Source organism: Nanorana parkeri, unplaced genomic scaffold, assembly GCF_000935625.1.
Source record: "Nanorana parkeri isolate BGI_ZX_2015 unplaced genomic scaffold, ASM93562v1 scaffold8, whole genome shotgun sequence".
Lineage (NCBI taxonomy): Eukaryota > Metazoa > Chordata > Amphibia > Anura > Dicroglossidae > Nanorana > Nanorana parkeri.
Window position 1 is genome coordinate 3216606 of NW_017306276.1, and position 17279 is coordinate 3233884.

Genomic DNA, 17279 nt, shown 5'->3' on the forward strand with positions numbered 1-17279 from the left:
GCGCCCACGGCCTCCGCACAATCCCCGCCCCTCCCTCCATCTGCCACTACGGGCCCTGCTGGGAGAATGGGGTGCCCGCGGCCTCCACACAATCCATGCCCCTCCCCCATCTGACACTGCGGGCCTCGCGAGGAGAATGGGGTGCCCGTGGCCTCCGCACAATCCCCTCCCCCCATCTGAAACTGCAGGCCTCGCGGGGGGAATGGGGTGCCAGCAGCGCCACTTCCCTGAGAGATGAGAGACCCCGGTGCCATGGACATGCAGAGGCTCCCGCTCCTCCAGCAGCCAGCAGTGGCATCGGATTTGGAGCAGTGCAAGGAGAAGGCCGATACCAGCAGAGGGTAAAGAAGGTCTGTGACACAGGGAGTTAACCCCTCGATCAGGAGTAGCAGGTGCATGGAGTTCAGGTAAGTGAAGCACCCCTCTTCAAAAAACGAAAATGCATGCTACAAAAAAACATCCTTTAAAAAAAAATACTTTTGTCAGGTCCCAGTCACGCCATAACGAGTGCGTTACAGTGCGTTCCACCTCTGGAACGCAACCCTGCCGGCTCACTTTGTTTTGGGATGGGAGGGGGGCATGGCAGTGCCATGAAGTCAATAGCACCACAGCCCTCACCCCCCCGCGATCGCCGGCACCCAAACCCATGCAATATTAGTGCTCGCGTATTGGTCCAGTGCAATCTGCAAAAATGCTGCATGTGCTACTTTTTTGCAGATCGCACTGGACCTGAATGCAGGCACTAATTTGCCACGCGTTTGGGTGCTGGCGATCGCACTGTGGAGTGGCGGCGGTGCTATTCACCTCAATGCACCGTCACGCCCCCTCCACCCCAAAACAAAGTGAGCTGGCAGAGTTGCGTTCCAGAGGCTGAATGCACTGGAACACACTCTTTATAGTGTGAATGGGCCCTCATTGTTTACATCTGGTGCTAGAAATGTTTTATGTAAAAAATCCAGTTGCCCAATACCAGTGAGCAGCTGCTTCTAAATGCTTCTGTGCTGTCACATATAACACATGCCATACCACCCCATACTGTGTTATAGGAAAGCAGGATTCATTGCGTTCTTTACTAATGAACTGTGTGGTTTTTTTTCTGCCCTCTACACTCTGCCCGTTCCTTACTTCTGCCCTCTGCCCGTTACTTACTTCTGACCTCTGCGCGTTCCTTACTTCTGCACGTTCCTTACTTCTGCGCGTTCCTTACTTCTGCCCTCTGCGCGTTCCTTACTTCTGCCCTCTGCACGTTCCTTACTTCTGCCCTCTGCACGTTCCTTACTTCTGCCCTCTGCGCGTTCCTTACTTCTGCCTTCTGCACATTCCTTACTTCTGCACTCTGCGCATTCCTTACCTCTGCACGTTCCTCACTTCTGCACTCTGCGCGTTCCTTACAAACGCTTGTCTTAAAATGTGCAATTAATTTATGCAGTTAATTTTTAATTATTGTTTGCATTTTATTTCATTATGACCAGTGCTTGAAAATTTCTAGGGTGTCTCACCAGTCAGTCAAAAATGTCACCTGTCAGCATGACCGGACTATCGGCCTTGCAATTTATGGTAAACATTTTTGGGGAAACATAGAGCTTTCTTTTGGTGGTATATAATCACCACTGGAGGGGGTGGGGGGGGGGTTTACTTTTTTACTATATAATGAAAAAAGTACTGTAAATTTCACCCAAAAAAATATTTTCCCTCCATTATGTTATAAAACATTTATTCTTACCCATATTTGTGGTAAAATATAAAAGTCGGGGACACGTCGGGTGAATAGACACCAAACATGTCCAGCTTTAAAATTGTGCGCGCCTGCAAAATCACAACAAACGACCACACCAAAAACTGACCATAGGTGATGCTTACAACGTTTTTATTGCTCATCAGTTATTAATGACCCTAAGATTATTGCTCTCACTCCGACGTTTGCGGCGATATGTAACATGTGCGGCACAAAAGACGCAATTGTCGTATTTGCACTTAGGCACACCTGAAGCATATCTGCTGTGTGTACGTGGGGGGCTTAAAAAAAATTGTGTGCGTTTTTTAAATTTTTTTATGCCTCTATTTTTTTATATTACTTCTTTTTTTTTTTACACAACTTTATTGCTATCACATAGGGGGATAAGAAGCCCCCTATGTGATAGCCAATTTACATGACAGGCCCTCTTTATGTAGACATCAGGGTTCTCCAAAACCCCTAATGTCACCTAGGGACCTAACCTCACCATTGCTTTGGCTGAATCAGGCACTACTAAGTTTTGTTTCTAAATATCAACAAAAATATGTAATCTTCATTTTCTAAGAATTCTACTGTTCTTTTTGTCCTCATTAAATTTGTGAGTTCATAGAAACTCAGTTTGAGGTGGAAAAAAAACTTAGGTAGAGAAGTTGCATTCTGTCAGCCTGTAATCTAATAGCCTCAAGAGTTGGCCCTCTAGGTTCATATGTTACTGACATCGAACTCTCATCAAATGGGTAAAACTTGCTTCCTACTGAATCTTAGACAATATTTTGCTTATTTGAATGTTACCTCTTACCAAAATTAATATTCATTTTTTTGTGGGTATTTGTAGGTTGTCTTACCTGCCAGCATTTTGATTTTTCTAAAAACATTGTTTAGTGTGATATTTGTACCATCCCACAAGGTCTTAAAGAAGGTGTCATACTTTGGCTTGTTACAGCTCTTAAGTGGTGTTATTAATGTGCCCTGTTGAAGTCAATTCTTCCTATTTTCTATTTCAATCATTTGACAGCTGTTTTGATTAATCAGATTTGACCAGATAGATCTTTTGCCTTGTGTCAAATTATTGCTTTCAATTGCAAGGTTGTTTAAAATGACTGAATCTATGATCATTCATTATTATCTGTTACTTTTATGACCAACATAACAGTACATGTTTTTGTCCCACTACCAGGAAGGGGCACAACTACATTTGTACACAAATGTGTTGGTGGCCCAGATACAAAGGTATGCTTTATTTGATGCAGCAGGTGCCAAAAATTTAATTGCTGTGAGTAAATGTTTTTTTTTGTCAAAATATGCTTGAAAAAAATGATTGTTTATCTGGATGACCAACAAAGCATCAAGCTGCAGCTGCTGACTTGACAGCTGGCAAGATATATTGGGGAGCTGTCTCTTTTCACTGTAATTAGGGTAATGTTAGACCCTTCTGAAGACCTAAATATCCACATAGACCCACTGAGATTGGTTCATTCGTTCAATTTTATCATTTACATGACATAGTATGTTATAAATGTTGGAAAATTAAACAGCGTATACATGATTATATTACTTGTGTAATTATAGCTTTTGAGCTGTAGATGGCGCTGCAGTGCAAAGCTAGGCTATGCTTATGTATACTTATCTATGATGTATCGGAAGTTCTATCTATAAATATGTATGCTGTATAATGCTGTATTAAGATATAACATTCTTCTAAGCAAGCAAAACTTAATTCAGAATACCTCAAGATCTCAGTGCTTCATCTAAACACATAACCAACAGGTCATGGGCCCAGGCACTAAACAGATCACTGCAAGTCAACAAGAGCCACAAGCTACTGAAAGATGGCAAGGAGTTCACATATGAAGTTTGCAATCACAAAGCTCAACAATAGCAACTACCAGCTATGGAAGTTGAAGCTTGAAATGCTGTTAAGCAAAGACACCATGTGGCAAGTACTGAGTACAGACAGACCCAGTAATGGACCAGCGGAGGAATGGGACAAAAAAAACAGGCAAGCAAAAGCAAGTACAAAATTCTGCTAGTGGAAGACGACTAGTTATCAACATAAGAAAAAAAAATACAGCTAAAGGTATGTGGACTGCTTTACAGAAACTGCATGAGCATTCAGACCTAAACAGTGAACTATATCTGCTACGCAAGCTATATAAGAAAAGGCTAGAAAAAGGCCAGGAAATGTGTGAACATGTGAATGCCATGCAAGGAGGAATCAGCACTACAAACAGGTAACATGGCTCAGGACTGCACACAGGTAACAGGGCTCAGGACTGCAAACAGGTAACAGAGCTCAGGACTGCAAACAGGTAACATGGCTCACAGGAACACAGGAACCAGGAACCAGGTAACAGGGCTCACAGGAAACACAGGAAATGATAACAGGATACTGAGCCATCGTCCTGACTGCAGGGGGGGTTAAATACCCTCCCAGGAAGCACCAGGTGATGGCCAAGTGCCGGCAGCTGGGAGACACCCGCAGGTGAGCACTGGAGCTGTAGGTTCCAGCACCACCCAGTGGTGGTCTGGTACCTAACAGTTCCTGGCTGCCTGGAGACACCTGCAGGTGAGCACAGGAACTGCAGGGCTTAGCTCCACCTGGAGGCGCTCTGGATCCTAACACCATCTATGGCCAGATGACTAGGGCACCAAAACCCAGAAGCCATAAAAGACATTATAAAGGGAGGATTATCAGAAGATATAACCTTACTGACATGCCAAATGCTCATGGCATCTGAATGCTGTATGGAATCAAAGGCCATATGTACCCCACTTCCACAGGCCACTTAAAGAAAGACCACCCCATGGAGCTCATACATAGCAATGTGTGCGGACCAATGAGAAACTCCCATATCAGGCGGGAACAGATATCTACTGACTTTCATTAATGATTATTACAGCTACACAACAACGTATCCGAGGAAGCACAAGAATGAAACATCAGAAAAACTTCAAGAGATTGTAGCCATGTCCAGCTATAAATTCCTATGTTTTTAGATTGTAAGCCCTCACGGGCAGGGCTCTCCTTACCATCTTGTCTTGAATTGTATTGTGACTGTAATGTCTTCCTTATATTGTAAAGCGCTGTGCAAACTATTGGCGCTATATAAATCCTGTATAATAATAATAATAATAATAATAATAATGATACTGATACGCACCGACAACAGAGGGGAATACAACAGTAAGGAAGTGGAATCATATCTGAAAAAACAAGGTATAGTACACAAGTTCACCACACCATACACTCCTGAACAAAACAGTGTAGCAGAAAGGAAAAATCGCACTCTTATAAAAATGGCCAGATGCACGCTGTCAGACGCCAATCTGCCTAAGAAGTACTGGGGAGAAGCAGTAATGACTGCAACATACCTATAGAACAGACTACCTTCAAAAGCTGTAGAAAGCACCCCATTTGAAATGTGGCATTGATCGAAAGCTTCCAAATAATAAGCAATCCAAGTTGGAGAACACAGCCAGTGAAGCTATTTTGGTGGGCTTTATTGACCAAGGTAAGGGATATAGAATCCTAAACCCAAAGCCTGACAATGTGACATTAACGTGACATTAAACCCTCACATTTTTTAACATAAACCAATACTGTAATGTGTGCCTTACTGTAATCCATGGTTGTTTCCCTTCTCTTTGCTGCTCTTCCTTTTAAATCCTCATGACTTTTCATGCTTGGGGAGAACTTCCCTTTGCAGCTCATGGCCTCTTCCTGTAGTGCTGGCTCAGGTTACAAACCTACACACAGACACCATATATCCATTCCTAAGACAAGGCAGTCTGCTGCAAAACAGAAGTTCTGCCCAGCATGAGAACAGATACAGATTTAAAAGGAAGAGCAGCAAAGAGAAGGGAAACTACCATGGATTACAGTAAGGCCCACATTACAGTATTGTTTTATGTTAAAAAATCTGAGGGTTTAATGTCACTTTAAGTCACAGCATTTATTTTGACGAGAACCTGAAAAAATTATCCCTGGAAGTTGTGAAGTGAATTTGCCCAGTGAACCAGCAAAGGAAACTGAGCAAAGTAAAGCCGCACAGGAGTCACAACAAGAGGTGGAACTCACAATGGATAAAGTCGAGTGCCATGTTAAAATCTGCTGAACAACCTGAAATTAGAAGATGCACTTGAGCAACAAAGGGAATACCATCTTGCAGGGCCGGCCTTAGGGGTGTGCGAGCACTGTCAGTTTCAGGATGACAGCGGCTCTGTGCGTGGCAGAGCGGGGGACCGGTAAATATCAGTGATATTGCAAGCTGTTGAATACTGCTAATACACATAGCATACTCAAACCAACACCGTGGGAAGACATAGACAAATTACCAAAATGCAAAGCCAATCAATGGAGAAAGGCAGCAGAAGAAATAAAATCAATCCAAGAAAATAAAACCTGGACACTATCATCACCATTATCGACATTCAATATTGCTCATCAGAAGAATTGACTGCGGATGCACTCACCAAGCCATTTCCAAAGGATCATTACAGTTTCCTTCGAGAGAAGCGAAAATGTCATATAGCAACGCATATGCTGATAAGCGGTGTTGGAAATACAACAGCATATATATGATTGTATTACTTGTGTAATTATGTCTTTATGTGGCGCTGTAGTGCAATGCTAGTCTTTGCTTGTCTTTGTGTGCATGTTTATCTATGATTGTCAGGGTACATCTCCTCAGGGTTGCCATGTGCGGCGGGGGGCATGGGTTCCCCTTCCTGGCAGGACCCCTGGTGCCAGGAGTGCGTGTGCGCAGGGACTCGCACGTACGGCGCCTGCGCCCGTTACTGGTGTCAGGTGTGATCCTTGCTGGGGGAGGTTCCCAGCGCACACCCTCTGCCTCTCTCTCGCCATTGGCTCTTGATGGAGAAGCTACCTGGTTGCCTCTGTAACCGGGGAATGGCCTCAGTTCCCCACTGGGTATACAATCCCAGTCAGAGCCCTGGCTCATTGCTGAGTTATTCTATCCCTATGATGTGATCTCCCAGCTCCCTGTGCCTTGAACTCGTCTCTCTTCCTGAACCTTGGACTCCCGATTACCGACTCTTTGGCTTACCGTTCCGCTACCGAAACTAGCTGCCTGCCTCGACCCAGATTGGACCTGACTATTCTTCTTGGATTTCCCCTGTGTAGCTCGAACTCTGACTTTTGGCTTGTTGCCCCTGCCAAGGGGTTCCACTTACGGCCCAGCCGTACCCCCCTGAAAATGATATATACAGGAAGTTCCCACTGTATGCTGTATAATGCTGTATTCTGATGTTATGTTCTCCTATGCAAGTAAAACTCAATTCAGCAATCTCAGTGCTTCATCTAAACACATAACCAACAATAAAGGGTTTGAATTTTTGAATCTTTGCTTGTCTTGCTGTTTAATGTGAATATGGAAATTGTGTTTTTAAAAAATGTTATTTGACAAGGCCAATGTTTTTTTTAAATTACTTTAAACAGCAAATGCCTATAAGTTTTTTTTAAAGGAGTTTAAGCTGGCCATACTCATAGTTGATTATGTGTAATTTTGTGCTGACACTGTCCTTCCTTCTGGAGGGTGGTTACTTTTGTTCCCCATGTTTACTATGTGTGTTGTAAAGTAGCGACTGCTTCATACTCACTTCTGTGATGGACTACAATCTCAATACAAATTTGTAAACTCAACGTTAGATTGTAGTTCATCATGGGATTGAGCTTAGAGTGGTCGCTACTTTACAACGTACAATGGGGAACAAAAGTAGCCACCCTCCAGAAGGAAGGACAGTGTCAGCACCAATTCCCAGATGATTTGAAGTCGCTCGGTGGGCGAACAGCCTGCGGAATGCCCTGACAGTTCGTGTGTTCGCCAAACACAAGGAACTACCGATGTTCAAGTCGAACTCACGTTCGATTCGAACATCGAGTCCATCACTAATCACAATCCAATCACTAATTGATTCCTAATTGCAGTAAATAGCTTTAGCTGGCATGCTGTTGTACTTAAGATTGGTTTATGCACAATTCTTTCCAATTCCTGATTTTTGTCCTGTAATCTTAGCTTGTTATTCATTCAGACTTCACTAGACAGTATTACAAATTGTATATTGCAGTGCCCAAGATTTAAAGGACAATACTGTATGTTTCACAAGTAAAATGGTTTCCGAATAAATACAAGTATAATTTAAAAAAAAAAACCCATTTTAATAAATTGAATTATGTCTTTTTTTGTCTTTTATTGATTTTATTTGAACAGGTTCTGAATAACTGGTATCAACTTGAATCTAAATAGAAACTCAGTTTAAATGGAGCTCATGAAAGTAAATTTAAACAATGTTTATATTAGGAATGGTATCTCAGAGACCTTACAACTTTAAATATTGTGGTATATGTTCCTGCTGCTGCCTTCCCACTCCAGGGAGTTAATTTGTTAAAAGAATAAAGATTGTTCACTAAGACAGGCACATCCATCCATGTGCAAGAAAAATACTGCATACACATGATTGGATACTGAAAGTGAATACAGCTTTACCTTAATTATAAAGTTCAGTGAACATTCATTCAGTAAGTTTCCGAGGGCTACCTGGTCAGCAGGATAGAAGATGATATAGTACTGGCCTTTAAGCTGGGTTCACACCTAGGCGTATCGAATATGCGCTGTAAAACGGCCAGGTGTGAACCAGGCCTTATAGCTAATTTCCAGCCAGTGTATTCTGTAATCTGAAAACATTTAAACTGATTTGTGAACAAAAGTAACTAAAATAAGAACTGTTCTTCTAGCCTATTATAAAATGGGGAATCTGATTGGTAATTTGGGGCAGCAAGAATAGTTCTCTCTTCAGACATCTTGGATACTGAAGGAGCTCCCAAATCTGTGAGAGACTGGGCATCCATCAGGATGATCTTTGCAATTTGTGTTTTATTCCTAGGGCTCCATGCAAAAGTCTATTTTCCTTTTTGAGAAGAATGAGTTTGTCAAAGGTAATCTGTATTTAATAAGCAGACTTCAACTCCAGGGGAGGATATTCATTAAAGATAACCTGTGTGAAACCTGGACTGGCAAATCAAACAGGTAGTTGATTATCCTTAAATGAGTGTTTCAAGGTCTAGATCCCTGAAAGCATTTTTTATCTTATTCATTCATTCTATACTCACAGTTTTGCCAAATCTTTGTATCCCAGGAAAGCATTATCTGGTAGCCTACGTATTCGGTTTCCTTTGAGGGATCTAAAAACAAAAGTTCCATAAAGAGATTTATTGCAATAGATTGTAGAAAAAATATGACAGTACAGAGAAAAGCTAAGAAAATATAATCCTACTGGTGAAAATGCAGATTCCGAAAGAATGATGAGCATAGGTATTATTTAGGCAGTAACAGAAAGGAAAGGTGAAAGTGATGGCCACTGTAACCTATCTACTTTTAGTAGTAGTTTCCAGAACTGAGGGCCCATTCACACCAGTTCGATCTGCTCCAGTGCATTAATGTGCATTGGTTTACACATTCATGTGTATTGTGTACGGGCAGGCCATTCATTTAAATAGGTTGGCCAACGCACCAAACTGACCAAAAATTGTACTTGTACTCATATCATATCAGTGTATTCTCTGTATTCCCGGTTTGGAATTTTTAAAAAAATCTTAATAAACTGCGCTATAAATAAAAATGAGTCATGCCTATTTTTTGCCTCACCACCCTTTGATACCTTATGGCCCTAGGTTGACATCTCTGTTATATTGAGAACCATACATTCCCAAGCATAAGCTGTACTTTGGGTCACAGTGCTGGACTATTGACCAACTAACTCTTTAAGCATGGCTGAATTTTCATCACTTGAACCTGTAGTGGAAAACGTACACCTTTCCTACACCTTTAGGCTTCAGAATCTGCAATTTTTTCCATCAGAGAAACTAGTGCCATGCACATCTTGTGTGAACAGTTGGGGGCAAGTAGTCTGCATGGCCAGATTTGTACCCTGTACAAATCAATGTTACATCATACCAGCAGTTACATGCGACGAGGGCTTCTAACTGGCCCTGGATGCAAACTGGTGGTGGTTCTGGTTGCATCTAATTGCCCAGTTTGTTTTTGGCCTTAGCACAGATGGCTTCTGTGTCCAGATGTGGAGTTTAGCTGTATCCGAATGCTGCAGTCTAGCTGCTCTTCTGAAAGGCACTTATACCAGCTTCATCTTTTTTAACTTTGGATAGTTCCATGTTTTCCTGACCTTGTGATAGCCTGACTGTGATATAATATAAATGGGCTTATATGATATAACTATTCCTACTGATGATGAACAAAAAATTGTGGGAAATAATTCGACAGAATGCCTACATGCCTACTGTGCTTCATGGTAAATACAGCCATGTCACTAAGTCAGTATCACAACAATTCAATCCCATTTCCCTAGAGCACTGTGTGCAGCTATTCTAATAAACTCTCTGTTAGCCTTACTGGAAGAGTTGTCAGCAGCGAGCTGTTGAAATACAAGTCACCAACTGTTGTCATAGACAAAGGTTATTCTTGTATGCAAGCTTTTAAAGATCAGCCTTCACATTATTTTTGCGACATTTACCATGGCAGTGATAAAGTTCTGTCCCCCACTTTGATTACTGTCATTAGTGATTGAAAGCTGATGTTTCAATACAATGGGTGTGCATGCACTTCTGCTGACATTTCAATATCAATCTCTCAAAAATGGCAATTACGAATAAATTAAATATTAAGCAACAATGCTTCAAGTTCTAAAGTAACACGCACTGAATTTTAAAGCACATTTGCATTTTAAGTATTGGCTTATGCCTCATATTTTATTTGAAATTGTTTACCACTGACTGCTGAGAATGAAGGAAGCTACAGCTACTTCTGAAGATGTCAGATGTGCTCAGGGCTGAATGAGCAGTTCTACATTTGTAGTGAGTACCTGTTTGCAGACAGTCATGGTCTATGTTAGCTTCTTGGTCAGGTTGGATGGCCAATTTCAGAAACTTAGATGAACAAGGTTATATGCCGACAAGGTTATACAGTATAATAACTTCCTATGTGGTGAGGAGTGCTACATGCCTCAACAGTTGACACATTCTTCAAGTTCCACACTTCTATCGGTGAGATAAGATGTGCTGAAACAGGTGTTACATGTTATTACACATTTTGGCAAGTGTTCACAAGTGATGTGACCTTTTGCACCAATCAGGAAATCAGTGTTAAGAGTTGGACAGTGGTAATGTAAGGGAAAAATGGCGGCCACAATCTCGGGAAACATGCCATAGTGCGCAGGTGTGCGTAAAGTGCGAGGGAAGCTGCACAAACGGCTGCCGCACAGGAAGTGATGCTGTTAAATTAATAAGTGACTATTGTGGAGAGTCAGCATGGCTGAGAGCAAAGAAGGGGTTAACTTGGGAGGGCAGGTACTTCCCCTACAGCCCTACCTGTTAAAAGGTAACACAGGTAAGAGAGGAGGGGGGAAGCTAAGAGACAGACAGAAAGGCCTGTGTGTGTGTGGCTGCTCAGAAGCAAGTTGACTCTATCTTGGTGAGATCACCTAAACGCTCTACGCAGTGCAATCTTATTGAAGGACTTTATCTTTATATTTGATGTTTGCTGAGGAAAGCCTTTTACTTTACCCTTTTGCTGAAGAAAGCTGTTTGTTCTGTTACCGCTGGATGAAATAAAAACTGTTTATTTATATCGGACTGTGTTGAAGATGCATGTGTACCCCTGGGGTTCCCCACAATTGGTGGACAATACGGGCACTTTGAGGGGTACACGCCAGTCGGATGTCCTGTGTAAAGACTGCACAAGCGTTGCAACCCCCAGGAAAAGAAATGGAGGAACTGGTTAAGCGCCTAGTACAAGCCACAGTGGCTCAACAGCAGATAAGTGCACAGGCAGTTGCAGCACAACAGGAGATCAGTGCACAGGCAGTGGCTCAACAGCAGATCAGTGCACAGGCAGTTGCAGCACAACAGGAGACCAATCGCCTGCTGGCTGAACAGATCGCAGCATTACAAACCACAGTGACACAGCAAATCAGAAGGGTCCAAAAGGTTGGAGAAACACCAAGTAACCCTCGGAAGGCTGTGCAGAAGGCTCTGCAAAAGATGACTCCAGCAGACAGTGTGGAGGCTTATCTTTCCCTCTTTGAGCGAATGGCCACACGTGAAGGACTGCCTGAGGTGGACTGGGCAGATGTACTGGCCCCTTTCTTAATGGGTGAGTCCCAGCAAGCATATTTTGATCTGGCCCCTGAAACCACATGCATTTATACGCAGTTGAAAGCAGAGATTTTGGCCAGAATGGGGGTGACTGTTACTTTAAGGGCAAGCCGGGTCCATGCCTGGCGCTATGACCAGGCCAAGCCTGCCCGTGCACAGTTGTTTGCCCTGCTGCACCTCCTGAAGGACTGGTTACAGCCGGATAAACTTTTCCCCACAGCAGCTCGTGGAGCGGGTTGCCCTGGACCGCTTTGTGCATGGCCTCCCCAAGGGACTGTATCGTTGGGTGACCCAGACAGAACCCTAAACCCTGGATGAGATGGCTACAGCAGTAGAGCGATACACCTGTGCTGAGGGTTTGTCTGGGGAACCTGCACCAATCAGAGGGGAGCGCCCTGGTACAAGGATGTCCACAGACATACGCACTGTGTCTGCTCGGGTGCGGGCTATTCATAATAAAGGCACCGCGGCATCTAACCCCCCGGGAACTTGCCCCTGGAAAGAGGACCCCGTGACATGCGTTGTTGGACCTGCCATCAACTGGGTCATCTGGCGGCCCAGTGTCCAAAGCGAGAGGAGCCAATGGAGTGTGACGTGAGCTGGCACCGCTCCCTGTATGGCTATGCAGCTTCTGTGTCCACCAGCGAAAAACCGCATGAGAGAGTGGTGCACGTTAATGGGAGGGAGGTTGTTGCCCTCCTTGACTCTGGAAGTGTCGTAACCCTGCTTAGAGCAGACAAATTGCAGGGAAAGCTGATCCCTAAGAATATGTGGGGGTGATTTGTGTGCATGGTGATGTCAAAGACTACCCTGTAGCTCTTGTAACCCTGTCTACCTCAGTGGTAACTGCTTCGTTGAAAGTTGGGGTGATGCCGGGGTTGCACCATGACCTGTTGATTGGACGTGACTTCCCCCTGTTCTGGGACTTGTATGAACAAAAGGTAAAGGGTTCTGAATCCTCCCCTAAAAAGGAGGATGACACACCTGTACTTATTGAGTCTGACCCGGGTCCCTTAGAAGTGTTTACAGGACTAGAAGTGGAGGCTTCTTCCCCTGAGCCAGACCTCGGTGACCTAGAGGTTTCCCGGGAAGATTTTCTGGGTGCTCAGATGAGGGACCCCACTCTTATCCCTGCCAGAGACCAGGTCACTGTGTTAAATGGTGAAGCCCAGCAACCTGGGGCGAATGATCAGTTCCCACATTTTGCTGTACATGCTGATTTACTGTACAGGGTAACAAAGGAAAATGATGAAGTGATTGAACAACTGGTGGTACCCAAGCCTTTTAGGCGCACCGTGTTACAGTTGGCTCATGCTCATGTGCTTGGGGGTCATATTGGGGCGGTTAAGACTCAGGAACGGTTTCTACAATGTTTTTTTTGGCCTGGAGTGTACCGGGAAATTAAGGACTTCTGTGAGTCTTGTCCGACCTGCCAAATAACGGCCCCAATTTAACAAAACCCTAAAGGGGTTAAGAAAGTGGTTGAGAAGGATGGCTGGGACTGGGATTTTTTACTGCCCCATCTGTTGTTTTCCATACGAGAGGTACCCCAGGCATCCACGGGGTTCTCACCATTTGAGTTAGTGTGTGGAAGACACCCCCGTGGATTACTGGACATAGTTAAGGAGACTTGGGAGCAAGAAACCACGCCCTATCGGAGCATGTTGCACAAATGCAGCACCGAATGGCGAATGTAATGCCCATAGTCAGGGAGCATTTGCAGGCTGCACAGGCAACTCAAAGTCGCTTGTACAATCGATCTGCCAAGGTTAGAGAGTTTCAACCTGGTGATCGGGTGCTGGTGTTAGTGCACACTGTGGAAAGTAAGTTTCTGGCAAAATGGCAGGGACCTTTTGAGATTGTTGAGAAAGTAGGGACGGTTAACTATAAGGTCTTCCAGCCCTCTAAGAGAAAACCCTACCAAATGTATCATGTTAACTTACTTAAACCCTGGAAGGAAAGAGAGGCTTTGATGGTAAGGCAGGAAGGACAGGGAGATCCTGATGCCCAGATAAAAAAAATAGGCATAGCAGAGACCTTCTCACCTGCCCAAAAACAGGAAACCTGGGAGTTCTTACAGAGGAATAGAGAGATTTTCGCAAGTCTGCCAGGGTTGACCAAGGTAGTTAAACATGATATTCACACAGACCCTGGTGTTTGAGTGACCCTAAAACCCTACCGTATTCCCAAAGCACGTCGAGAGGTAGTCTCGGCAGAATTGAAAAGTATGCTAGAACTGGGGATTATTGAGGAATCCATTAGTAGTTGGTCAAGCCCCATAGTCTTGGTGCCCAAGCCTAACGGGACCTGGAGGTTTTGTAACGACTTCCCGGAAGTTAAATGAAGCCTCCAAACCAGACGCTTATCCCATGCCTCGGGTAGATGAGTTGATTGAGAGGTTAGGTCCTGCCCGTTACATTTCCACCCTAGACTTAACCAAAGGTTACTGGCAGATTCCCCTTTCAGAAGAAGCCGGAGAAAAAACAGCGTTTGCCACCACGAAGGATTATGGCAGTATGTTAGAATGCCATTTGGGTTGCATGGGGCCCCAGGCACTTTTCAGAGGGCCATGGATCAAGTCCTAAGACCCCATAAGGAGTACTCAGGAGCTTACCTGGATGACATCTTCATCATTAGCCGAGACTGGGAGAGTCATTTGCAAAAGGTCCAGTTAGTCCTGGATGCCCTCCACAAGGCAGGATTCACAGTAAACCCGGAGAAAAGTACGCTTGGGTTAGAAGAGGCCCGCTATTTGGGTTATGTGGTAGGTCGAGGACTGATTAAACCCCAATTGAACAAAGTGGAGGCTATTCAAAAATGGCCCCGTCCTCTTACGAAAAAAGTTGTGTTCTTTTCTGGGACCTCACAAAAGGAAATAAGTCCACAATGATCCATTGGACTGGTGAGGCAGAAGCTGCGTTTTGCAAGCTGAAGCAGGCGTTGTGCCAAGAACCTGTCCTCGTACCCCCGAACGTTCGAGAGGAGTTCTTGGTCCAGACTGATGCTTCAAAACTGGGACTGGGGGTGTTTTTGTCGCAGGTGGTTGGGGGGAAGAACACCCGATTGTATATTTGAGCCGGAAGCTCACTTCGGCCGAGAAAAATTATTCCATTGTGGAAAGAGAATGTCTCGCCATCAAATGGGCTCTGGAGACGCTCCGATACTACCTGTTGGGCCGATCCTTCAAGCTGGTGTCAGACCATGCCCCTCTTACTTGGATGGCACAGAACAAGGATAGGAACTCCAGAATCACTAGATGGTTCCTTGCCCTTCAGGACTTTAAATTTAAAGTATTGCATAGACCGGGGAAAGTACATCAGAATGCAGACGCCCTTTCCCGGGTCTATTGTCATTTTGTCCAGGCCCCTGGCCAAGGACAGAGGGGGGGGGATATGTGGAGAGTCAGCAGGGCTGAGAGCAAAGAAGGGGTTAACTTGGGAGGGCAGGTACTTCCCCTACAGCCCTTCCTGTTAAAAGGTAACACAGGTGAGAGAGGAGGGGGGAAGCTAAGAGACAGACAGAAAGGCCTGTGTGTGTGTGAGGGCTCAGAAGCAAGTGGACTCTATCTTGGTGAGATCACCTAAACGCACTACGCAGTGCAATCTTATTGAAGGACTTTATCTTTATGTTTGATGTTTGCTGAGGAAAGCCTTTTACTTTACCCTTTTGCTGAAGAAAGCTGTTTGTTCTGTTACCGCTGGATGAAATAAAAACTGTTTATTTATATCGGACTATTTGTTGAAGACGCATGTGTACCCTGGGGGTTCCCCACACTATATAAAAATGAGCTTGACGTCACTAAATTTCTGAGGGTCTTGTCAGCTTATGCTTCCTGTTGCCTGTGTCTCTGTTGGATTACCTATGACCTGTTTGACCCGGTTTGCCTTGGACTACCCTTCTGCTTGCTGCCTGCCTCTGACCTCGGCCTGTCCTCTTGACTTGCTCTTGCCTTCTGATTTTGTGCCACGCTGCCTGACTGGCTCTGAACCTTGGCTTCCTCGACCACGATTCCAGTCTCTCGAGTCTGCTCCTACGCTGCCCGCCCGGTTTGATCTGTGGCCTGCTGACCTCACTTCAAGACTTCTCCAGCACGGTGTCTGCTTACAATCAGTGGCACTCATGCTCCTCACTGTTCTGCAGCCTTCTATTCCAAACTCCAGGGGTTGTAGCACACTAGTCGCAAGAGACCGCTTCTCCTCTTCCGGTCTCTTCGGCATGTATGTGATAGGTAAGTACCGTATATATGGAAATACTTGTTATTGCACATACAGATTTTCAGACACATTGGAAATTGACTGTGATTATATTTAACAGTTGCTGCCATTGCTCCATCTATAAGGGAAAGCTTTTGTCACCACATAAACACCATCATCTGAAAGTTGTCCAGTTGTGGAATAAAAGTTGTGGCAGGTGTTGTCAACGCACCATTCTATATGGACATATCTTCCTTAGATTTTCCTGGCACAGGGTAGCAATTTCACAGCCACAGAGACAATAGTTTATAGTGGATGCAAGCATCAACACTCACTGACACTTTGCTAAGTGTCGGTTGCACCTAAGAAGCCGCATGCTCTATTTTCTATTCAGCATTGAGAAAAGAGTTTGGGATACTGACACGTATGTCTATCAGGTGATGCATTAGCATGATTGCATTTTGCAATCCTAGGTGTAGTTGCAGTTGAGGAGCCCAAATAGATTTTTAAAGATACATACACCCACAATCAATGTCTTAGTAATGGTTGGACACCAGGGGAATGCATGACCTCCTATCTGTCTTTCTCTGACTCCAGCAGTGAGGTCTCTAATACCCCTGCCATTGTCTTTATAAAAGCAAGTAAGGAAGCTGCCCTTCCCCTGCTGCTTTCTCCATAATTTGAATAAACATATACATATCTGCAGATGTAAGAGTCTAGAATAAAACACTGTCACAAATAGTCATGGCAGGTGGGAAAATCCTTGAACACAGATGCAGTGATCTCAACTTCAAAATGCCTTAAAAACACTTACAGCTGATGGTTGATTCAACCTATCAAAATTCTGGATATACTGTAGGAAGTTTAAGAGCCAGCCCACCCAAAACTGATATTTCATGGCCCTTTAACCTTCCTATATTCAGAAATAACCACGCACACTTTGATATCAACTTAAAAATATCAAATAAGCCTGAAATGAACAATGAAACTTTTTAGAATCACAATGTTTGTAACATGCAGGCCCGGATTTCCCACAAGGCCACCGAGGCCAGGCCTCGGGGCGGCAGAGCGCAGAGGGGCGGCATCGGTGACCTTGTGGGGAAGTTGCGGGCGCCGGTGTAAGGTGTCCCGGCGGCGGACCGTAGTGTCCAATCACGACGGAGCG

General features: G+C 44.4%; 1 protein-coding gene across 1 annotated transcript in view; it reads right to left on the minus strand.

Annotated features, from left to right (window-relative positions):
* RXFP2 (relaxin/insulin like family peptide receptor 2) overlaps positions 1-17279 on the minus strand; it is a 183440-nt gene that overhangs the window by 43280 nt on the left and 122881 nt on the right. Inside the window, 1 exon segment of the mRNA XM_018554056.1 lies at positions 8865-8936. Within this exon segment, the coding sequence (XP_018409558.1) occupies positions 8865-8936 (72 nt within the window).